This window comes from Scyliorhinus torazame, chromosome 7 (genome assembly GCF_047496885.1).
Source record: "Scyliorhinus torazame isolate Kashiwa2021f chromosome 7, sScyTor2.1, whole genome shotgun sequence".
Classification (NCBI taxonomy): Eukaryota; Metazoa; Chordata; class Chondrichthyes; order Carcharhiniformes; family Scyliorhinidae; genus Scyliorhinus; species Scyliorhinus torazame.
Genome location: NC_092713.1, coordinates 34,807,401 through 34,832,637, shown reverse-complemented (window position 1 = coordinate 34,832,637; position 25,237 = coordinate 34,807,401). Strand labels below are relative to the sequence as shown.

The window sequence follows — 25,237 nt, the reverse complement described above, 5'->3', positions numbered from 1 at the left end:
TTTCTCTCCAGTCTTTTCCACGCCGCTCTCTCTCCCTCCATCATCCATCTACGTATCATTGCCACATTGGCGGCCCAATAGTAGTCGCCCAAATTCGGCAGCGCCAGTCCCCCTCTGTCTCTGCTACGTTGTAGGAACCCCCTCCTTACCCTCGGGACTTTCCCTGCCCACACGAAGCTCGTGATGCTCCTGTCTATTTTTTAAAAAAAGGCCTTAGTAATTAGTATAGGGAGACATTGGAACACAAATAGGAACCTCGGGAGGACCGTCATCTTAATTGCCTGCACTCAGCCCGCCAATGACAGCGGCTGCATGTCCCACCTCTTGAAGTCCTCTTCCATTTGTTCTACCAATCGTGTCAGATTAAGTCTGTGCAAGGTTCCCCAGCTCCTGGCGATCTGAATCCCCAGGTATCGGAAGTTTCTTTCCACTTTCCTTAGAGGCAGGCCTTCTATCCCTCTACTCTGGTCCCCAGGGTGTATCACGAAAAGTTCACTCTTCCCCATGTTAAGCCTATATCCCGAGAAATCTCCAAACTCCCTCAATATCTGCATGACCTCTGTCATCCCCCCCACTGGGTCCGTCACATACAACAGTAGGTCATCCGCGTAGAGCGACACTCTGTGTTCATCTCCCCTGTAGCGCACAAAGACTCCCGAGAGACGAATAGAGGTGAAGTCGATGAGGCTTTATTAAGCGTGACTTGTTCCCCGCAGTTCAGTAACAGACTGGCCTGCGGGGGGGAACTCCTGGTTCTTATACTCCGCCTTTAGGGCGGAGCTAGAGGTCAACAGCTAACCAGGACCCGGGATCTGTCAGCCAATGACATCACGGCTTCACAGTCCCACATGACCCCTAATGCATACTACCACATCCCCCTCTAATCACCCCTCTCCATTTCCTGGAGTCTCTCAGCGCCATGGCCAGTGGTTCAATTGCCAACGCGAACAGTATTGGAGATAGCGGGCATCCCTGCCTTGTTCCCCTGTATAGTCGGAAATACTCCGATCTTTGCCGACCCGTGACCACACTTGCCGTTGGAGCCCCATAAAGAAGTTTGACCCAGCTAATAAACCCGTACCCGAACCTCCTTAGCACCTCCCATAAGTACTCCCACTCCACCCTGTCAAATGCCTTCTCTGCATCCATTGCCGCCACTATCTCTGCCTCCCCCTCTACTTGGGGCATCATTATCACCCCTAATAGCCGTCGCACGTTGACATTTAGCTGTCTCCCCTTTACGAACCCTGTCTGGTCTTCGTGCACCACCCCCGGGACACAGTCCTCTATCCTTGATGCCAGTACCTTTGCCAGCAATTTGGCGTCCACATTCAATAGTGAGATAGGTCTATAGGACCCGCACTGCAGCGGATCTTTATCCCGCTTCAAAATTAGCGATATCGTCGCCTCCGACATTGTCGGGGGTAGAGTCCCTCCTTCCCTGGCCTCGTTAAAAGTCCTCACCAACAGCGGGGCCAGCAGGTCCACCTATTTTCTATAAAATTCCACCGGGAACCCATCTGGTCCCGGAGCCTTCCCTGCCTGCATATTCCCCAGCCCCTTAATAACCTCGTCCACCCCAATTGGTGCCCCCAGGCCTTCCATCTCCTGCTCCTCCACCCTCGGGAACCTCAATTGATCCAGGAACTGCCGCATCTCCTCTTTTCCCTCCGGGGGTTGGGACCTATACAGTCCTTTTGTAAAAGGTCTTAAACACCTCGTTTATCTTCCCTGCTCTCCGCACCGTAGCTCCCTTTTCGTCTCTAATTCCCCCTATCTCCCTCGCCGCTGTCCTCTTTCACAGCTGATGGGCCAACAGGCGACTAGCTTTTTCCCCATACTCATACCTCACCCCCTGTGCCTTCCTCCACAGCACCTCCGCCCTCCTGGTGGTCAGAAGGTCGAACTCCGTCTGGAGTTGTCGTCTCTCACTGTACAGTCCCTCCTCCGGGGTCTCCGCAAATTCCCTGTCCACCCTTAAGATCTCCCCCAGTAGTCTTTTCCTTTCCTTGGCCTCTGTTTTCCCTTTGTGGGCCCTGATGGAGTTCAGCTCTCCTCTGACCACTGCTTTTAGTGCTTCCCATACCACTCCCACTCGGACCTCCCCGTCGTCATTGGCCTCCAGGTACCTCTCAATACATCCCCGCACTCTTCCACAAACTCCCTCATCCGCCAACAATCCCACATCTAATCGCCAGAGTGCTCGCTGCTCCCTCTCCTCTCCTAGTTCCAGGTCCACCCAATGTGGGGCATGATCCGAAATAACTATGGCTGAATACTCCGCTTCTTCCACCCTCGAGATCAACGACCTTCCCAAAACAAAAAAATCTATCCGGGAATACACTTTATGAACATGGGAGAAGAAGGAGAACTCCCTGGCCCTCGGTCTAAGAAATCGCCATGGATCCACTCCCCCCATTTGGTCCATAAACCCCTTGAGCACCTTGGCCGCTGCCGGCCTTCTTCCGGTCTTAGATCTGGATCTATCTAACCCTGGGTCCAGCACGGTGTTGAAGTCTCCTCCCAATATCAAGTTTCCTACCTCCAGGTCCGGTATACGTCCCAACATCCGCCTCATAAATCCCGCATCGTCCCAATTCGGGGCATATACGTTAACCAACACAACCTCCATTCCCTCCAGCCTGCCACTCACCATTACATATCTACCTCCACTATCTGCTACAATGCTCCTTGCTTCGAATGCTACCCGTTTCCCCACCAGTATGGCCACCCCTCTATTCTTTGCATCTAGCCCTGAATGGAACACCTGTCCCACCCATCCTTTCCTTAACCTAACTTGGTCCGCCACCTTCAGGTGCGTCTCCTGGAGCATAGCCACGTCTGCCCTTAGTCCTTTCAAGTGCGCGAGCACTCGGGCCCTTTTAATCGGTCCATTTAGGCCTCTCACGTTCCACGTGATCAGCCTCACTAGGGGGCTACCTGCCCCCTTCCCGTGTCGACTAGCCATCACTTTCTCCAGGCCAGTCCCACGTCCCGCTTCCGCGCTCCCACTCGTTCCCCAGGTGTCGCATTCCAGCCCCGACCACCCACTCTTTAGCCATTTCCTCTTTGATTTCCGCAGCAGCAACCCAGTTATCCCTCCCCTTCCCCCCTGCTAGATCCCCCTCTAGCGTGATTGCTCCCCCCATATTACTTCCGCAAGTCAGCTGACTTCAACTGACCCCGGCTACTCCTGCTCACTCCTCGACCCCCCCCCCCCCCCCCGTGTGGGGAACTCCCATCCGCCTTGCGCCTGTCTTCCCGCCTTATTCTTTCTGGCGCGGGAACATCCCTTTACCTGACCCGCCTCTTATGGCGCAGTTCCCTTTCCCCTCCCCCTCCCCTTCCCCATTCTCCAACTATGTCCCGTCTTTCCCCCCTCACCGGCGCCCACATTTCCCCAATGTCTCCCCCCTTCCCAATTTACTTCTCAATTAACTTCAACCATAACATTAACAATAACATTTCCTGCAGCATCAGTCCCTCAGCCCCTCAATTGCCTGTAGCATCGGGGTCAGCACCTCCTTCTTTAGTAACTCCACACACCGTCTTAGGAATTCGTCTTGATCGGGCCCCCATGTCGCCTGGGCTTTCTCCGCCGCCATCTTGTTTCTTTTTCCTTTCTGTCCCTATCGTCGAGGATTCCTCGCGCTGCAGCCGCCGCCGCCGATATTTTCCTCTTTCGTTGGGGGGGACTCCCTATTCACTCACCCCACACCGGGTTTCGTCGCGCGAAAATTTCCCGTTGGGGCTCTTAAAAGAGCCCGAAGGTCCGTTGGAGCTGGGGCCGCCGAAATGTAAGGCTTAGCTGGTCATCGCCGCAACCGGAAGATACAATTACTTTTTATTTATAACAATGACATATGCAGCACATAAAACTGGTTAACCCTCGTGTGTGTGTGTCTGTGTGCGTGTGTATGTATATCCATATATTTGACCAACTAACACAGACGGGAAAAGTGGGGTAAAATAATAAGTAAAGTCTTTGATTCAGATAGTTGTTTATAATACATCCTCCTTCAAACCAGGCTTTCAAATCGACATTTCTGCTTTGTGGAGAATCCAGACCTGTCACCCCAGAACCGAGTTCAGAATGGGGCAAGCATAAATCAGCTTGTGACAATGGATCAATTGAAAGGTGGGTTGATGCACAGGAATTATCTGCTAGAGCTAGATCCAGTATAAGGGAGTACTCCAGCTATGAGTTACGAGTTACTAACGGGTACTTGTGGAAACATATTCCAGTCAGCAGTCACTTAGTTTTGGGTGGGCGTGCAGGCCTGAAAAACAAGAGTGCGAAGCACTGCTGGAAACCAGCTCCGTGCAGAAGGAGTATCTGCAGGAAATAAATTTAAAAGATAATTTATTTATTTATTTTAAACTCTTCAGTTGTAGATGCAGCTGCTGACTAACCTGGATTATCAGCTGCTGCAGAAATGGGAGTGGCTGCTGGAGGCTGTGTCGGCTGGTGGCGGTGACTATAAACAATGACCCAGGGAGGCAGAAAGTCCACAGCTCTGGCCTCTACATCAGCCTCATGTGTCCACACACTGCACTGTAGCCAGACCTCTTCTAGGGAGAAAATGGGAAAAAAGGTCAGGCAATTCTCGGGGATCATTTTGGGAGACCTTTTAGCAACCCATTTTTCATCATCCCGTGACCCACCCGCAGGTCGCGACCCCCACTTTGAAAAACACTGCTTGAGCCTGTCTTGCCACCTTCAATTATGCATGTGGACACCCAAGCCCCTCTGCTCCTTGAACCCTTTAGAATTGTATCCTTTATATTGCCTTTCTGTGTGCTTCCTACCAAGATGAATCATTTCGCACTGCTCTGCCACTTGTCTGCACATTCTACCAAACTGTCTGTGCTTCTGAATTTCTACACTATCCTGTAGTATATTACCACAGTTTACAATACTTGCAATTTTTGTACTGTCTGCATACTTTGAAATTGTGTCCTGTATTATATAAGGTCCAGGTCATTAATATATATCAGGAAAGCATGGGTGCTAACATCAATCCCTGGGAACAAACTTTCATCTGAAAAACATCCATTAATCACTATTCTGTTCACTGTAACTCAACTAATTTTCTATCCATGTTGCTACAGGCCTCTTTGTTCCATGAGCTCTATCTTTGTCACAGGTCTGTTGTGCAGAACTTTATCAAATGCTGCTTGGAAGTCCATAGAACCACATCAACAGCATTACCCTCGTCAACTCTGATACCATATCAAAAAACTCTAGTCAGTTTACATAGAACATACAGTGCAGAAGGAGGCCATTCGGCCCATCGAGTCTGCACCGACCCACATTAATCCCTCACTTCCACCCAATAACCCCTCCCAACCCTTATGGACACTACGGGTAATTTAACATGGCCAATCCACCTAACCTGCACGTCTTTGGACTGTGGGAGGAAACCGGAGCACCCGGAGGAAACCCACGCGGACACGGGGAGAACGTGCAAACTCCGCACAGACAGTGACCCAGCGGGGAATCGAACCTGGGACCCTGGCGCTGTGAAGCCACAGTGCTAATCACTTGTGCTACCGTGCTGCCCAGTTATTCTTAACAAGTCTGTGCTAGCTTTCCTTCATTAACCCATATTTGCCCAAGTAACTTATTGTCCTTAATTATCATTCCAAAAGCTTCCTCACTGCGGACGTTTAACTGACTGACCTGTAGGTGCTGGGCTTTTGGACGTTTGCAATTCTCCAGTCCTCTGGCATCACCCCCAGTCTAAGGAAGACTGGAACATTTCAGCCAGTACCTCTGGAATTTCCATTCTCAATTCCCTCAGTATCCTTGGCTGCACATGATTTTTCATCAACTTTAATTATAGACAACCTACCCAGTATCATCACCTTATTGATTTTAGATCCATCAAGTGCTCCTCTTTCATCATCCAAAGATGTGCAGGTCCGGTGGATTGCAATGACCAATGCCCGGAGTTATGGGGATTGGGCAGAAGAGTGAGCCTATGTAGAGTGCTCTTATGGAGGGTCAGTGCAGACTTAATGGACCAAATGGGATCTTTTGCACTGTAGGGATTCTATGGACCTGCACAACATCTTCCTTAGTAAAGACCAATGCAAAGGTATTGCTTTTAATGCCATAGCCATGGCTCCGCCTTCATGCATAAATCCCCTTTTTGGTCCCTAAATGGCCCCACTCTTGCTAGTTTTTGGATTCCTTTTATGTTAACTGCCATTGCTTATTTGCTTCTTCAATTCCCCTCTGAACTTTATATATTCGGCCTGGTTCTCTGTTGTATTATTCACCTTGAGAACTGTCATAATCATCCTTTCTTCTTTACCTTAATTCCCATATCTTTTGTCATCCAGGGAGCTCTGAATTTGTTTGTTCTACTTTCCCCCTTTGTGGGAATATATCTTGGCTGTTCCCAAAATATCTCGGGTGGGATTCTCCGGTGCCAAAATCGCGTTCGACGATCGGCCGGAGAATCCCTGTTGGTGCCGAAATCGGGGCGATGCTCCGCCCCCTCAAATGGCATACTCGCAGAGAATGCCGTATGGACGGCCTCAGAACGTTACCCGAGTCGCTCCCCCGATGCTCCGCCCCAATGGGCCGAGATCCCGACAGCATGGGCCACTTGTGCTATTTTGGTTTTTTGGGGGGAACCCGGCGTGGCGGCTGCAGAGTGAGCCCAGCGCCGCCACAGTCGGGGAGGGGTCTTAGCTGGGGGCACTGGTGGGGGGTGGTCTGGGGTGGCGAGCTTGGCCAAAGGGGGCACTATTTGGCAGGCTGGATCTGTGGGTGGGCAGTGCCATGATGCACGTGTATGCGAGGCCACGGACCCGGCAATTCTCTGGCCATATCCGCAGCTGGACCCGGGGGCTTTACTCTGCCTACCTGCTAGCCCCCCCCCCACCAGACGGAGGATCGGTGCAGCTTTTGCGGCGTTTTTCCTGTCGTAATGTCGTTCCCATGCCGGCGTCAGCACTTAGTCTCAAAATCGGAGAATCCAGCTCCTCATCTTTACAGAGAGCCCATTGTTCAGTTAAATTTTTGCCTGCCAACCTTTGGTGCCAGATTTCTGACCGTGAATGGCCCGGACTCCCGAGAGCCTCCAGAAATCATGAAGCATAAGTCAGCAGTATGATGGAATACTGTGCAGCTGCAGTAACAGTCCAGAACAAAGCAGTTCGCCTGATCAGCCTATCTGTCACTAACCACTTCCTGCTCCACTGACACTCGCAATGCGCACCATTTACAGGATATACTGCAGAAACTTGAAAATGACATTTGTGTTGCAGTAAAATACTAGATTTATTTTCAGAATGTTAATTTTCCTTCCTAAACATTATCCTACAGTAAAGGAACTCTTTTTTCCTGCTATTTCCATTGGCTCAATAAACATTAGGACAAGTATTTCAATGAATATTCTTCACTCATTCTGCAATAGGACAGGCGACCTGTTTCTGTATCAATTTTGGACTGCTATGTGGTAGATTATTGGAAAGTTTGGCCTATCTTTGCACCACTCTACTCTCTTCCCTTATTCCTGCATCTTCCTTTCCTTCAGACTGGTTTTGCCACTTTTCCCTTTAAAAGGCACAATAGCCTTTGCATCCCCAACACTCCTATGACAAGGCCATGTTCCATCAACTTGTCAAATTTCTTCACCCACTCCTCAGTCTTTTTGGAATAATTTTTTAAAGTTGGTTTTCCTTTATCACTAACTATCCATTTATAGGATGTAGCCTTTCTCCATACAACAATCATTATCTTCTTAAAAAATGTTTGTATCTCTACGCCTGAGTGAGACGTAGTTCGAGTGAGTATGTGGAAATTTGATTCAGTTGGGAATTTGATGCAGAGGGACAAAAGTGCTCCTTTTTCTTTCAGTTTCTAGTAGTTTGAGTTTTCTTGTCTCCAAGTGGAAAATGCAACTTTATTACTTTGGCTGTGTAAATTATTAACTGGTTGACTAAACAAAAATGGTTTGATAGGAATGGCAGGAGGACTGGTTGTGTGCTGTGATGGCAGCATCTGAGTATCTCTGGAATGCACTGTAACCCTGGGCAACCATATCTGCAGTAGTGTCTGCAGCTCCAGGGTCCTTGCCTCAAAAGTCGCTGCACGCGAGTGGTGGACTTGGCGGAGCATCAGTGTGGGGAGAGTTACCTGAACACTTTTTTTGTTCCAGGCAGCAGTCACACCTCTAAGGTTAAGCAGAACTCCGAGTTGGTCAATAGTCAGGGAGAGGAGGGTGTGATTGGATCGGGCAGGTATGGGGAACCAGCATGTAGTGATGGAGGAGCCTCAGCCTCTGGCTTTGTCCAACAGAAACAAAGTGTATGCTACTTGTGTGGAGAGGACTGCAAGGTGGATGAGCGGACTCACCATGGCACCATGGTGAACAATGCCATTCACATGGGGGGAGCAAAGAGGAATCTGATAGTGATAGACCGTATAGTCTGAAGAATAGATACTGTTGTTTGCAGCCACAACTGGTAGCTCCGAAGGTTGTGTTGCCTGCCCTGCATTAAGGACAATTCTTTGTGGCTGGACAGGAACTGTAGGAGGGGGAAAAGGCAGTTGTCATGGTCCATGTGGGAACCAACGACATAGCAGAGGGTTCTACCCAAGAGAATTTGAGGAACTAGGGACCAAATTAAACCGCAGAACATTAAGATAATTTCTGAATTGTTACCTGAACCACCGGTAAATTGGCATAGGGTCAAGCAGATTAGAGAATTAAATGCATGTTCAAAGAGTTGTAGGAAAGGGGTGTAGGAAGAAGGAGTTTTTGACTCGTGGGGCAGTGGCATCAGCACTATGAGCAATTCCGCTGGGATGGGCTCCGATTCGACCAGTGTCAGTTTTATAACCCAGGGCAGGATTCTCCGACCCCCCCGCCAGGTCGTTGAATCCCCGGGGGAGCGGCGTGAATCCCGCCCCACTGCTCCGACGCTGGCTGCCATATTCTCCGGCGCCGGTTTTTGGGCAGGGGTGGGGATCACGCCGCGCCGGTTGGGGGGCCGTTGGTAGCGGCCCCCCCCCCGGCAATTCTCCGGGCCCCGATTGGGGGGAGAGGGGGGGGGGAGGGCTCCGCCGTGGCCGGCACGGAGAAGACACCCCCATGCGCATGCGCTAGAATACGCCGGCGGTTCTGTGCATGCGCTAACTCGGGCAGTCCATTCGGTGCCAGCTGGCGCGCGCCAACCCTTCCGGCGCCAGCCTAGCCCCCAGATGTTCGGAGAATTCCGCAACTTCCAGTCGGCCCAATGCCGGAGTGGTTTGTGCCGTTTTTTACGCCGGCGTCGGGCCATCGAATGGATTCGGGAGAATCCCGCCTCAGGACTTTAGACAGGGTTTTAAACTAACTAGGGGGTGGGGGAGGGCTCGTGTGAAGACAGATTTAGAAATCCAAAGAGAGGTCGAGGCATCCGAACTGTTATAGCAGTGTGATTAAAGACTAGCAGAGTGTATCAGGAAGGGGCAGAGTGTTTAACAAAATTTGTATATTGGTGAATAAGGGCATAACAGGGAATAGAAGTAAAAAAATTTAAATTATAGGTTCTTTATTTGAACGCACGAAGCATCCGCAATAAAATTGACGAATGAGTAGCACAAATAGAGAAAAATGATTTAGATTTAATTTCCAGAGACAATCTGATCAAGATTACACCATTTCAGAAAGACAGTCAAAATAGCAAAAGAAAAGGGCTAGCCCTGATGGTAAATATGACACGAGTACATTAATGAGAAAGGATCTTGCCTCAGACGATCATGAAGTAGAATCAGTATGGGTATAAATTAGGAATACCAAGAGTCAGAAAACACTGGCTCCCTAACTGTAATTGCACCATTGGGCAGAGTCATTAAACAAGAAATTATTGGGCGTTTGTGACAAATGCAATGTAAAAATTGTGAGGGGCTTTAATCTTCTTGTAGACTAGAACAAAATCTTCATATAGAAATGCTATAATGGGGGGTCCCGTGCAGGAGCAGTTGCATTTTTGCAAGCTCCAGCTCATGGTTTCATCCTGATGCACATTTCATAATTGTTTTTTCTTGGGCTACACGGCTTGCGTGTTTCCCTGGAAATTCCTGATTGGTCTTTATGAGAGTAAGAGCCAAGATAAAATGCTAAAATCCTCATTTTGCTCTTGGCGGCTGGAGTGGGCTGGGGTGGAGCTCAGCTAGTAGTGGCACAGTTGCTGCTGAACGGATTCTCGCCTTGGCAGTGTTGTGTGCATTGGATGATGGTGCCATCAAAGATGTTGCCTTGACTTAGAATTTTGGCTCTGCGGTGCAGGTCATTCGGCTCTAAAGAACACTGACCCTAGTTAGGGGCTACCTTCGTGTCGTTGAAATCCTGCTGTATGATGTGTTGTTTATCTTGTTGGGTTTGAGAGACGGGGCCGGGTGGGAAGTACCCCTGGGCCTGGTCCCTGGTGAGAGATGGGAGCTGAATTCCCGATTGAATTTGAGGATAGGCTGCCATGCTTTGGTAATTTTGATTTGGAGGCTGGGTGCATCAAATTCGATGGAGCACAATGGTGGGGCTATATGGGTTTCTAGTTATGTTTTAATTATTGTATTAAGCCAGTTGTGATGTCATTCTCCTGTTCGATGCTGTGCTTATGTAGGTTAGCCGTTTTGTTTTTCCCCATCTTCACTTTTGGCGATGTATTTTGTAACTTTGTTGCATTATTTTAAGAGTATAAATCTCAATAAATATACTTATTAAAAAAGGCCTTCACATTGAATGGGACCATAAAATTGACAAGAATGGTCCAGGTGAGTTTGTATCAGTTTATCGGCAGCATGGTGGCACAGTGGGTTAGCCCTGCTGCCTCACGGCGCCGAGGTCGCAGGGTCGATCCCGGCTTTGGGTCACTGTCCATGTGGAGTTTGCACACTCTCCCAGTGTTTGCGTGGGTTTCGCCCCCACAACCCAAAGATGTGCAGATAGGTGGATTGGCCACACTAAATTGCCCCTTAATTGTAAAAATGAATTGGGTACTCTTTAAAAAAACATTTTTTAAAGAGAGTTTGTATCAGTTTTTGTGACCGTTTCTTGGAACAATGGGTGATGGAGTCAACTAGGCATAAAGAGCTATCTTCAATCTAGTAATGTGTAATGAAGCATGGCTAATTAGTAATTGTGGTAAAAGATCTTCTGGAAAATAGTGATCATAGTACCATTGAATTCCATGTTAAGTTTGAAAGTGACAGACCACAATCGTGTATGAGAATCTTAAACTTAACCATTAATCGTAAACATTGGTACGAGGAGAGAACTGGCTAAAGTTAATTGGATAAATAGACTAAAATGTATTGCAGTAAATAAACCAGTGGGAAACATTTATAGAAAAAAAAATCAATATCTTCAGAACTACATTCCACTAAAAAACAAAAGTCTCAGCTAGAAAAACCCAACCATGGCTTACTTAGAAAATTAAGGATAGTATTAGATTAAAAGAAGAGGCTTCCAATGTTGCAAAACATAGCTCGTCTGAGGATTGGGGGTGTTTTCGAAACCAGCAGAGAGCCACCAAAAAGTCGATTAAAAGAGGAAAAAAATAGAATGAGTAAGCTAGCCAGGAATATCTTCCTTCTTGGGCAAACCCTCCGAACTGAAGATTATTTTCTTCCGCTCCAGGGTTGTGGGTCTGAGGTGGCTTTAAAAAATCCAATGCTGGGTCCACACACTCTGCCATTGGTGGGTCAGTGGTGTTTGATGAGGCGGGTGGGTCAAGTGGTGTTTGATGAGGAGGGTGGGTGGAATGCTTGGATTTTGGTATGTTCCTTCCGCTGTTTGTGCTTGGCCTCCACTTGGGCCTATTGGAGACATTCAAAATGGGGGGCACCTTTGTGGATGCTTCTCTAATTTGGGTAATCTCCTCCCTCAAAGATATATTCAGCCAGATCAATGTTTAGATTGAGGTTTCAGGCTGAGGGTGGGGTTTCTTCAGAGGAGTTTTTCAACCAGTCTTTTTGGCCAATGGCCTTCGTGATTCTTGAAGGGCAACTTCACAAATTGTAATTTCTTTTGCTCTGGCGGCGAACACCTACCTTTTCACAGACATTTTTTGCTGCAGTAATTGGACCTCGAGCTGTACATTAGGCCACCCTCCCCCTCGCCAACAAAAAAACACAGATTCAAATGAGCCCTCGCGCCTGTCAGAAATCAGTCTGTGTTTCACGGCAGCTGTTGCCGTCTCTGAGCTCACAAACTCCCAAGTCACACCCACAGTTTGGGAAGCCCTGGTAGAGAGCTTGAGACCACATTTGGAATTTTGTGTACAACTTTGTCTCCATGCTTGCATTGGAAGTGGTACATGGTTCCTAGGATGAGAGGGTTGGCCTATGTTGAGAGGTTGAATAAATTGAGCTGTACTCTCGAGTTTAGAAAAATGAGAGATAATGTTATTAAAACATACAAGAAGAGCCTTGACAGGGTAGACACCAGGGGTTATTTTCCTTGGCTGGGAATCTAGATAAGGGGTTGATCATTTAGGATTGACATGAGAGATTTTCATGCTTTGAGAGTTATGAATCTTTGAAATTGTCTTCCCCAGCGGGTTTTGGATGCTGCATCGTTGAGCATGTTCAAGGCTGGGCTAACCATCTCAGAGAATTGAGATATGGGGAAATCAGCAGGGAAGTAGAGTTGAGGAAGATGTTCAGCTATGATTGTATTGAATGGTGGAGCAGATTCGAAAGGCCATTTGATCTTTCCTTATAGGTTGCAATTTTGTGGAGTCGGAGAGTTTATTGCACTTCTAAAGTTCCTAGTAAAGCACTTTCAGCACATTGTGTAAATGATTAAACTTTTAGACATAAGTCTCTTTAACGAGCTAACCTAACTGTTGACGTATAAAATGTTTTTCTTTCAGAAAGTAAAAGTTTACATCATATGGCCCATGAACGCCTAGGAGAGCTGTTAAGAGTATTAAAGGTTGTAATTAACAAGCATCAGTCATTAAATTCAGTGGACATTCTAAGTGCGACAGGGACAGTCATTTCTAAAGTAAAAGGTAAGACTGACCAGTTCTTCAACTGTATAGTAATAGTGATACGTCAAATGGATTAGCAAATTATTTAACTCAAATTGTTAACTGCTTTTCAGATAGATTGAGTTAAGTACTTGTAATACATCAATGCTGATCTATTTAAAAGCACCATATATATTCCTGCAATATTCTTGATGTGCATCCTCCATGCTCTGTTTATATGTCATCTTCTCGTGCCTCTTCTTTTGCTGATGTCCCTTCCTCTTGTGCGCTCTGTCCAGCGCACACACCCTCACTTCTTGTCACGTCAAGGCTGTAGAGTTTTGGGATGAGATGTTATGCATCAGGCTCAAATAAGTTGGGGCAGCACGGTAGCATAGTGGTTAGCACAGTTGCTTCACAGCTCCAGGGTCCCAGGTTCAATTCCCGGCTTGGGTCACTGTCTATGTGAAGTCTGCACGTTCTCCCTGTGTGTGCGTAGGTTTCCTCCGGGTACTCCGGTTTCCTCCCACAGTCCAAAGATGTGCGGGTTAGGTGGATTGGCTATGCTAGATTGCCCTTAGTGTCCAAATAGGTTAATTGGGGTTACTGGGTTAAGGGGATGGGGTGGAGGAGGTGTGTGCTGTTTCCAAGGGTCGGTGCAGACTCGATGGGCCGAATGGCCTCCTTCTGCACTGTGGATTCTATGAAGTGCACAAAGGCACGGGCACTTATTGATACTCATTCTTAAATAGTAGATTCTGTTTTTATATTTTTTTTATTTAATGAGATATGGGTGTCGCATCAAGGCCAGCATTGATTGCCCAACCTTAATTGCCCTTGAATTGTTTGGCTTGCTTTGCTATGTTCCAGGCTGGGCTAACCATCTCAGAGAATTGAGATATGGGGAAATCAGTGGGAAAGTGGAGTTGAGGAAGATGTTCAGCTATGATTGTATTGAATGGTGGAGCAGACTATTTCAGAGAGCAACTTAGAGTCAAGCACATTGCTGTGTGTCTTGAGTCACAAGTAGCCTGGACCAGCTAAGCACGTCAAATTTCCTTCCGTAAAGGATATTCGTGAACTGGATGGGTTTTTACAATTGCATTTTAAAATTGCTTTGGTTTTTTAAAAATTTGAGGTCAAGAAATTATAGTTACTGAGATATCAGAATTCTTAATTCTAGATGTCATAACCTGCATCCGCACGGGACCTACAGGGTGGGGATGATTGTATTCCCCGTGTCCTTTGCGTAATACAAGCTTCCCTGCTAAGGAGGCCAGGGGGGAAGCTTAATTACCAATGTATACAAGGTCAGCCGATTTGGGACCGGCTGCCTCAAACCCTGTAGGGTCCCACTGGGAGCAGTGTACTGTAAGCCTTATCAATAAACCTTTGTTTCTTTTATTCAACTTGGTGTGGAACCCCCCCCCCCCCCCCCCCCCCCCCCCCCCCCCCCCCACCGCCCGTGTCTTCTTAAAACGAAATTTATGAATTGAATTTAAATTCCACAAGTTGCCGTGGTGTTATTTGACCTCCTATCACCTGAACATTACCCTGCACCTCTAGATTTCTCGTTGAGTGACGTTACTACTAGACCATCTCTCCCTAGTCTATTTATGTAGACGCAAGAATTTATAATGGTCTGTACAGTATGTATATTGGCAGGTGGTTGCAATTGTAACTTGGCAAGTTTCTACTCCTAAATAGGAGTTTTTAATTGTAAAAGTTGTCAAGTGCCAGAAGATTTAACATTTTCCATATTTCAATCGATAAATGTATACCCGTTTACTATTAATGTTGTAAAACTGTGAAAAGTGGGTTTTTAGGAAAGTGTATGGCAGCTAAGATCATTTTGAGGTTAAAGGAGTGGGGCAGTGGGTTAGCCCACTGTTGCCTCACGGCGCCGAGGTCCCAGGTTCGATCCCAGCTCTGGGTCACTGTCCGTGTGGAGTTTGCACATTCTCCCCGTGTTTACATGGGTTTCACGCGTGATGTGCAGGCTAGGTGGATTGGCCACGCTAAATTGTCCATTAATTGGAAAAAATTAATTGGGTACTCTATATTTATATTTTTTAAAAGATGGTTAACGGAGAAGCAATTGAGCTAAAATAGCACCACCTAGTGGATCTGTGTTAAATCATGATGGCCTTTATTGACAAATGGAGGGATGGAATTTGCATCATAAATGTTGACAAAATAACTGACTTAAAAGCATTTATAGTTGTTCAGGGAATGTGTACATTGTCTACATCATTTTAAAAAAATTTTTTAAAAATTTAAAATTTGAGGTCATGAAAACCTTGCAAACAAATCACTAAAAATATTTTGCCTCGTCTTTTCAGCTGCAATTTCTATCCTTTCAATCCGCAATTATTGTCTTTATTTGTGCAATAGCATTCTTGTTATTAAGCCAGAAGGCTGAATTTTTAAATCACATAGCAGGTCTTGAATATATAACCTAGTCTGATGCTTCAGAGCAGCACCCGAGAAAGGAAAGGGCTAGCTTTTATGCAGTACCTTCCATGTGGGGCTGCACGATGGCACAATGGTTAGCACTGCTGCCTCACAGCACGAGGAACCGGGGTTCAATTCCAGCCATGGGTGACTCTCTGTGTGGAGTTTGTACATTCTTCACGTGTCTGCGTGGGTTTCCTTCGGGTGCTCCGATCTTCGCCTACAGTCCAAAGATATACAGTTTAGGTGGATTGACCATGCTAAATTGTCCCTTTGTGTCCAATAGGTTAGGTGGGAGGGTTACTGGGTTAAGGGGCTGGGGTGGGGGCCAAGATAGGGTACACTTTCGGAGGGTGGGTGCATATTTGATGGGCTGAAGGCCTCCTGCACTGTATGGATTCTATGAATCATCATAGAATTTACAGTGCAGAAGGAGGCCATTCAGCCCATCGAGTCTGCACCGGCCCTTGGAAAGAGCACCCTTCTCAAGCCCACACCTCCACCCCTATCCCGTAACCAAGTAAGCGCTTGTAGCCAATGAAGTGCTTTTGAAGGTCTTTTATTGAACCGTATCAAAACATGGCAGCTAATTTGAAGATGCAGACCCGGATCATCTGAAGAGAGGCAATCATCATCGGATTGTAGCTCTGCTCAAAAATTCCCCCGACTGCACGCTTCTCCACATTTCTTCCAGGAGCTTCTAAGCCTGGCTTTTCCAGGAAAACAAAGCGCAGGATCCGTCACAGAGCTCCGTTAAAGCAGAATAGAGTTGGGGGAAGACCTCTTTTTCATGTCATGGGGAGTTTAAATATCCAGTTTGAATGTTACTGAATAAGTGAGGCAAGTAAGTAGGTGAGGGAGCAGGTGGGCCTGGGGGTAGTCAGGCCAAAAAAGGTTAGGGGGGTAGTCCGGGTTGATGAAGCTGGGGGGTGGCTGCAGTGGTGGGAGCCGACTAGGTTTTAATCCTGGGAAATATCTGGGGAAGTACATTGGAACTGTCCGAAGTCTTCAACTTTCACTGAGTCAGAGACATTCACGGAGGACCCGCTGGAGCAGGCAATTGCCCATCAGAAAGAAGTTGAAACTTCCTGGACTTCCCATGAAGGCCTGTGCATGAGAATTTCCACGAGGTCCAGATTGGCGCATCAGTCGTCTGTCTGGTCTCCAACGATCGGGAGACGCGAAGATTTGGGCCGTGATTTCTTAAAGCCTTTTTTTTTTGAGTGCTGTTTGTTTTATGCCCTTAGTCTATTAGCCATATGCTCCACTATTTACACCTGAAAAATGGAGCAAAGTAAGAATAGACTAGCCAAGGATGAGGCATACTTGGTAAAAGATGTTACAGGTCTCTAATTCATAAACCACAGCTGGTAATCTTGTGTGTACTGTAAATACATTTTAAAAACAAGCTATGGGTGTGGTTATGTTTATGAAGTTGGCTAAAAACTATCTGCTACTCAGGAAGTTTGCAGGAAGTTGCTGGAAACTTTGGATGCTTGCTAAATAATTTTGGCAGTTGTAAAGATGTGACAAAATATCTAACCACAAATTACAGTTTTCCTTAAAATTCAAACTGAAGTTGTTTTTCAGATATACTGCTCACATTTGTAAGTTCAATTACTCACATCTGAACAAAACTGCAGGAAGTTTGTTTCCTTAAAACAAAACTTGATGAGATCAAAGGGCTAAATGTAAACTTTTCCTGGAACAGGAAAAAGTCACCCAGTTTACATATTCTGTGCCTTTTGACCAGTTACCATTTCTAAGTGAGGTGCTAAATTAGGATTTTCGTAACTGCCTTTATGATTCACTGGAACTCTGTAATAATTACATAATAGTGACTCGCTGCTAAGTAATGAAATTAATTGATCAAATTAACTTCTCGTGTAATTTGAGGGGTAAATTGGTTATTCAGACAGATATTTAGGTAATTGTGGTATACTTGAGTTTTATTCCAAACTTCAATGTTTGTTCTTTCTGTAGAGGAGTGAGGGGGGAAGAAACTGAAACATTAGATTGTAGTAGGCAGCTTCTGGAGAATCAAGGTTTTTACAGTGAATATTTATAGAACCTGAAAAATCTCTTCCCTATAGCATTGCTTTTTATGTTGTAATAATTGTACTAAGAAGATTCCATTGTAGCTCCTTCAAAGGAAGTTAATTAAAGAGTACTTGGTTATGCTTATTTACATTGCTGTTCTCCCGTTAGTGCATTTAATGACACAGGAAACTGGTGCTTTGACAAGATTGCAGTCCTAATTTCAGTATTCAGACGTTCCAAGTGGATATGAGCATTTTCTTTATGCTTGAATGACAAAAGGTTTGGTGTATTTTATATATGTATTTGGTTATAATTGTGTTGGTAGGATCCACTTAGTGCTATATATTAGGTTGTGCTATTCACAGACTCTTCAAATTACAATGAAACCATTTATTGTTTGTACTTTAAAATTGAAAATGCTTCAGTATTTTATTTAATTGGTATGTTCAGTGTAATAATGCTGATTGTTTAACCTTTATATTCATGGAGTGAATGCTAATATCTATCTTGTGCTGTTCTAATGAACTATGATTTCCCACCAGGTGCAAACTACAATGAAGTAAATGAAGACAAAAGAGAACATTTCAGTGAAATATTTGCTTCTATTGACACGTTGGCATTCACATTTGGTAATGTGTAAGTAACACAACTTTTGGAATGAGTTTGACTTCTCTAACTTGTGTGTCTAACTATGGGTAAAACAATATTGATGATAAAGCTGATCTAATGCAAATTAATGTTTGAAGCTGTCATTCAAAGTATGCGTTGTCTTTTAAAAAAAATAATTCAGTGAAAAATTGTATTGCATCAGTCTTCTCTTTCAGCTGTTTGCTTGGCAATTGTGTATGTCTTCTTCCTTTTCTCAACTCCCACTGCCATAACTTTTGTTTCTTCTCCCGTAAATTCTAAGTCTTGTTAGGATGTAGCGCTACCAGCATTAATAATGCTCTCGTTATTTCCTAAAGTATAACATGAACTTATACTGTGCATCTCAGTCGGCTGTTCAACTATTGCAGCCAAACCCCATCCTGTTATCAACCTACATCTGCGTGTGAGCACTTAACAGCTTGCCACTGGTTGCATTCAAGAATGCAAACCCAAACTGGATTTTTTAAAAATAAAAAAAATCCCAACCTTGTCTCTCACCATTTATAATGGCATAATTGTAAGGTTAAAACCTAAAATTAATTCAACACAGACTGCTAAATGAACCTAATGTCTTATGGTCATAAGCATTAATGCTATTGTTTGGTGCTTTTACCCACAACACTGTTATGGCAGCCGCATTTATGTGTTTCATTTATTGTTTTAAATTGCGTTTTTGGGCACTGCAAATGAGCACTAGGTGAAATTTTGGTTTCAATTTTAGAGGTTACTTTTTTGAGTCCTTTTTACTTCATAGAGCTGCTAACACTTTTTAAGGACTTTATTAGTCACAATATGAGATTCATGAAAAATATTGAATTTAGTGTCCTTACTTATGAAAACCACCGCTAGCGCTTATGAATAATAAAGCCAACGATATAACCAGAGCTCCTCGGCTTATTTTATACATGCATTTTGTAACTGTCCATTAAGATTGTTGCTTTACCATATCCTGTTTATAGCCACAAATTTAAAATAATCGTGTCATTGAAGAAACCCTCTGCAAGCTTCGAGCTGTGGTTAAACTGGACAGAACATGAGAAATCTACTTTAAAATTTTCAACAGTGAAAAACACACTCTGCTTTTGTAAATTTGTTTTGTTCCAAAAATAACCTATAGGTTGCCATTGTTCACATTTGGGGCGCGATATATAAATTTTTTAATATAAATTTAGAGTACCCAATTATTATTTTTTAATTTTCCAATTAAGGGGTAATTTAGCGTGGCCAATCCACCTAACCTGCACATCTTTGGGTTGTGGGGGTAAAACCCACGCAGACCTGGGAAGATTGTGCAAACTCCACACGGACAGTGACCCAGGGCTGGGATTCGAACCCGGGTCCTCAGCGCCGCAGTCCCAGTGCTATCCACTGCGCCACATGCCGCCCCAACAGAAAAGTTTGTGTGGTAGCAAGTGGGAACAGTCGGGTGCTTCCCGATGACCGACCTGGTGAGGCCGTCACCGGTGCCTAATGTTTATTAGGACAGTTAATGATGTCCCATGGGCTTCATGTCGGAAAAGGCTGATTTGTTTGGACCGTGTGCGGTAGTTCTCCTCTAACCAGAAGGAGCAGCTTTTAAACCGTTACCGCAGCGCAAATCCCAGACAGCAAGCAACTATGCCACTGCGCAGACCGACCCCACAATTCAGACACACTCCAGGTGCAGGGATTGTCACCAGGAGGACCCAGTGTCACAAGAAGCTCAACAACCTCCACCGGACTGCATGGGTGAGTTGGCATTGGCCACTGGCACCCCCTGTGCACAAAACAGTGCCTGCGCACCCCACCCACTTCCAGTGGCGGTGCTCACGCCTGACCTCTCACGATGACCCCTCTCTGTTCCCACAGGAGCAGTTGGCCAACCACAAACGAGAGAGGCCCAGATGGGCGGCGGGGTGCCAGGTATTAGAGTCCTCACTCCCTAAGAGGAACAGGCCCTGGTGTTGCGGGGGTGGCCAAGATTGGCCTGCGCTGCAGAGGTGAGTATCCACTGGCCCCCACCCAGATGGCCTGTCACACGTAAGTTGCTCATGCCAGACATAATGACCTTTCCCTCCCATTGACCACATGTCCATTCTCCTGCAGGATCCCCATCCGCTGGTGCTAGCCCATCTGGGGTGGTGCCCCAATCGCTCAAGAGAACACCTTGCAGGAGCACTCCAAGGATTTTTGAAAAATATATTTTATTACAAACATGTATCAAAACAGGTTACAACCCCAAAATGCCCCCATCAGGTGATTCGCTGGCCCTCGGCCATCACACTCATCTGCTACCCCCTGAAAGAACCCACTCATTCTTGCCCGAGTCATATGCACCCTGTGCACCACCTTAAACTGTATCAGGCTCATCCTTGCACAGAAGCAGGTCCCGTATACCTATGCAGTGCCTCACTCCATACACTCCAATTGATCTCCCCTCCCAATTCCCATTCCTCCTTGATCTTCACCACCTTCTTCCCTCCCCTTCCAGATTCGGAAGCAGCAGTCGCTCCAGCAGGGTGTATCCCGGCAACTTGGGGAACACCCTCCAGATCTTTTGCGCAAAGTCCTTAACCTGCAGATACCTGCACTCCCTCCCCCTCAGCAGCTCTATCCTCTCCCTTAGCTCCTCCAGACTGGCAAACCCTTCCTCCAAATACTGATCCCTCACCTTGGCCAACTCCACTTCCCTCCACCCACTGTATACACTATCCATCTCCCTGACTCAAACCCATAATTCTCACACAGCGGCGTTATCACCCACATCTCTTCCACCCTAAAATGCCTCTTCAACTGATTCCATATCTTCACTGTGGACTGCACCACCAGACTCCCTGAATACCTATTCGTAACCATTGGCAACACTGCTGTCACCATTGCCCTCAAAGTGGACACCTTACAAGATTCCTCCTCCAAACCCAACGCACTCTACCCCTTCTCCTTCCCACCTTATCCAGACTTCGTACTGTGCTCACCCCAGTCCAACGCCGGCATCTCCACATCACCTTATCCACATTCGCCGTCCAATAATAATGAAGCAAGTTCGGCAACGCCGCCACTACCCATCAGGTGGAGGCAGGGAGGAACACAGTCAGAGGTCCAGTCAGATGCTGAGCGTCTGGACCAGGTTATCCCACAGCTGATACAAATGCCAGGGTGCGTCCGTGATATTCCAAGGGGGATGTCAGCGACACTCCAGCAGATCCATAGCAGTTAGAGGAGTTCAGTAAATAGCGCTGGCAACGCGTGGCACTGAGGCCAAAACTGCTAGGATGGCGGGTGCAGTGGAGAGCCTGGAGCAGGACATCGGCAGCACGAATGGTTGCCTCCAAGGCATTGCTCAGTCAGTGGCGGCCATGGCTGAGGGCCTCGACTGCATGACCCTGACTCAGATGGACCTTGCCGAGGCACTGCAGAGCATGTCCCAGTCTCAGGTGAGTATTGCTAAGACGTGCCAGAGCATTTCCCAGTCACTGGGGGCAGTGTCCCATCACAAGTGGACCTTGCAGGTGTGCTGCGGGGCATGTCCCAGGGGCAGGCCGACATCGGTGAGGCACTGCAGAGTATGGCCGGTCACAGAGGTATCACTGAGAGCAACAACATATGGTGCAGACAATGGGCAGCCGCCAGGGCTGGCAGAGCCAGATGGTGCAGAGGCCTCTGGAGCTCAATCCAGCTGCCCCTCTGTCCTAAGGTGACCCCCAGGGCCCTACGGGTACCAACTGTGAGGAGGGAGTGCTGGAGTGCCCACACACACACACACGCGCACACACACTGACAATGGGGCATCTTTGGATCAGCAGGCAGAACAGGGTCACATGACAAGGCATGTGCCACTACCAAGGTGGCCCCTGGCCCCAGGCTCTTCAGAAGACATCTGCTGGGGCATCGAAGGCCACAGGACATGGCAGCAGCAGGCTGCCTCCATATGCGTCCTGGGGGCACATAGACATAGTGACAGAGCATGGAAGGCTAAGAAGATTGGGGGGCTCCTCCAACCTCCAGCTGCTCCCACGGGTCCTCTTCGGGCTCATCCTCCAACCCCTCCTTGTCGTCCTACTCCGACATGGCCGTGTGTTCCTGGTCATCCTGGGGTGTCCCTTGAAGACGCCGGGATTCTCTGACTTCCCCCAGGATGTAGCTGTCGTGCACACACCCTGGAAAGTGCATGATCTTGAGGTGGTCGTCGCATGCAAATTGGCTCCCGGACCGCTAAGTGCGTGCACCCCCAGCCACAGCAGGAGCCGCCGGGAACGGACCTAATATTGCCAAAACCACATTTATACATATACTTGCATGTGTATTGTCAAATTTGCATATCCCACGTGTTTTATTTGAACTCTTTCAGCAACACTGATTAGAGAAGGTAAGTTTAGGATTGTGGAGATGTTTCCTTATTCTTTCAAGGGATGCAGGCATCGGTGGCAAGGCCAGCATTGATTCCTATTGACTTCAGTTTTTCCCGGGTTCCTTTATGCCATACTCGGTCAAATGCTGCCTTGATGTCAAGGGCAGTTATTCTTACTTACTTGACCTATGTGCACACGCCCTGGAAAGCGGTGTTTGAAAAGTAATACAGATGTTGAGTTTAGCTGAAAATGTAAAAAGGAATATTTAAGGGTGCTGTGTAAATATCTATTTAAAAAGGACCATGAATAAAATTGAGTCATGCACATTTATGATTAGCTTACAAGATGTATTATGTATTGTATAAATTACTGACTTTCCAGAAGAAAAGGAATGAAATAAGTTGAAAGTCAGCTTTAAGAAATATAACTTTAAAACATGAATATTTTAATCAAACAATTCTGATTGCAGCATTTCTGACTTCCTCATGGGAGACGTGGACTATAGTTCATCTATGGGACTTCCACTGAATGGGCGAAGTCGTGTAAGTTCACAGAAAAATTATAGCTAGAAACAATAGTAGCATGATTATAGGATCTTTTAGAAGAGCAGGAATAGGCCATTTGGCCCCAACAGAAACCCACTGCCGGGGTACTGCGCGGGTGTAACCCTCTTCATGCTGGCAGCTTAACTTGCTTGTGCTTCCCCCAGCGGGTTGCCTTCACCAGGTCCCTATTTGTTAAAAGCAGTTGTAATCCTAAAGTGGGTACAATAGAGCAGGGAGGCCAGCTAATGATGTTAATGTGTATGATAGGGTTCCAGATCTTTCATGGCGGGAGCCCTATTACATCATTGGTGGGAACGAAGAGAATGGGAACAGGAAATCCCAACGTTTGGGTAACAGAACATACAGTGCAGAAGGAGACCATTCAGCCCATCTAGTCTGCATCGACCCACTTCCACCCTATCCCCGTAACCCAATAAGTCCTAACCTTTTTGATCACTAAGGGCAATTTATCATGGCCAATCCACCTAACCTGCACGTCTTTGGACTGTGGGAGGAAACCCAAGCAGACACTGGGAGAACGTGCAGACTCCGCACAGACAGTGACCCATTGGGGACCGAACCTGGGACCCTGGCGCTGTGAAGCCACAGTGCTATCCACTTGTGCTGCCCTTAGACTCCTGTTGGATTCTCCGCCCCCGCTGTCAAGTTACAGAAACTAAAATTTAGATTCAATTTGTTGATTTGGTATTGATTTTACAATTTCATACTATATATATGAAATATATCTATTACAATCTTAAGGAATGCTATTGATAATTGAGTTACAGCTGTTAAATGAAAACAACTTTATTTGAAACTTCCCTGCTGACACCTGGGGCTGAATTCGCCACGGACAAGATGCGGACAATGGAAAAGTCCATTGACCTCTGGTGGCATTCTCCGGTCACTGGGCGGATGGGGCGGAAGAATCCTGCTCCTGGTTCTGAAGTGCATTTTCTTAATTACTATCTGGTCCAACTCTGTAAAATTTGTGATTAATTGTTTCTTTTTAACTTAAAAGTCTTATGAAAATCTGTCCATGGGATCTAGAGGATCAATTCAGGAAAAGGATGATCTACAAGGTATCAATATGATTTAAAAATAATTTTAAAATCTAATATTTCAATAATATTTGTCATTGCTTGAGACATCAGTGAATACACGTCAGAATTTACTTAGCTGGCTGTAAAGCAATTTGGAACATTCTGAGGCTGTGAAAAGTAGTTAATAAATAAAACAACTTTTATATTTCACACCCACATATTTGTTCCTCCAAACATTTTAGAAATTTTCACTCTGGCTTTGTGATCTTGTATGTCTTTTTTATATAGTATCTACTAAGCACTTTGTGCTAGATTCCAGTTTATTTTTCCCCCTCCTTTTTTCCTCTCCCCTCGCCTTATCAGTATTCAGTTCTATTCATTTTTAGCCATCAGGTGAGAAAGAATTGAGTGTAGTCAAATACATTTTCATGAGCTTGTATGGCTACACAAAGCTGCTGCATTTTTAATCTTGGAATCTTCTGCAAGTTCTGGTTACCTGATTGAGACCCCAGGAGTCCTTTGTCTGAATTAGAATTATATGACTAGTGCCCACCTTTGATATTATCCTGCGTGCAATATGAATTCCATATGTCTACCTTTCAAAAAGAACACCTGCATCATATCTAATCTTGGATCCAGTGGCTGCAACCCACACATGTCATCCTGGATCAAATAGATCTTTCTATCTGCTAGGATTTTGTTCTGGCATTCTCTCTATCATCTTATAAGATGATCAGGGGAATAGATAGAGTAGACAGTCAAGAGACCTTTTCCTCGGGTGGAACAAACCATTACAAGGGGATATACATTTAAGGTGAATGGTGGAAGATATAGGGGGGATGTCAGAGGTAGGTTCTTTACCCCGAGAGTAGTGGGGGCATGGAATGCACTGCCTGTTGAGTCGGAAACATTAGGGACCTTCAAGCGGCTGTTGGACAGGTACACTGATTGCCTGGGGTGTAGATTGATTTGTTCTTAATCTGGGACAAAAGTTTGGCACAACATCGTGGTCTGAAGGGCCTGTTCTGTGCTGTATTTTCTATGTTCTATGTTCTTTCCACACCTTGTAGTTGGCAGACTGCAACTCTCAGCAATTTCATCCAAAACATGTGAATCGTACTGGTTACTGCCGGATTTGGATAGGTTTCATTTGGATGCAAGTATACCAACTACACTCCCAAAGAAATCACCCAACATTTACCAA

The 25,237-nt window shown here is 46.2% G+C and overlaps 1 protein-coding gene across 3 annotated transcripts in view; it reads left to right on the top strand.

Annotated features, from left to right (window-relative positions):
- Positions 1 to 25,237, top strand: part of LOC140426136 (rho GTPase-activating protein 29-like) — a 130,183-nt gene that overhangs the window by 43,482 nt on the left and 61,464 nt on the right. For 2 of the 3 annotated variants that reach the window (XM_072510538.1, XM_072510539.1), the window contains exons 3-6: positions 12,877 to 13,017; positions 18,012 to 18,105; positions 22,915 to 22,987; positions 24,012 to 24,072. In XM_072510538.1, the coding sequence (XP_072366639.1) occupies positions 12,877 to 13,017; positions 18,012 to 18,105; positions 22,915 to 22,987; positions 24,012 to 24,072 (369 nt within the window). Of the gene's footprint in view, positions 1 to 4,049; positions 4,139 to 12,876; positions 13,018 to 18,011; positions 18,106 to 22,914; positions 22,988 to 24,011; positions 24,073 to 25,237 lie in introns of those variants that run through there. The other variant, XM_072510540.1, reaches the window with a different exon arrangement.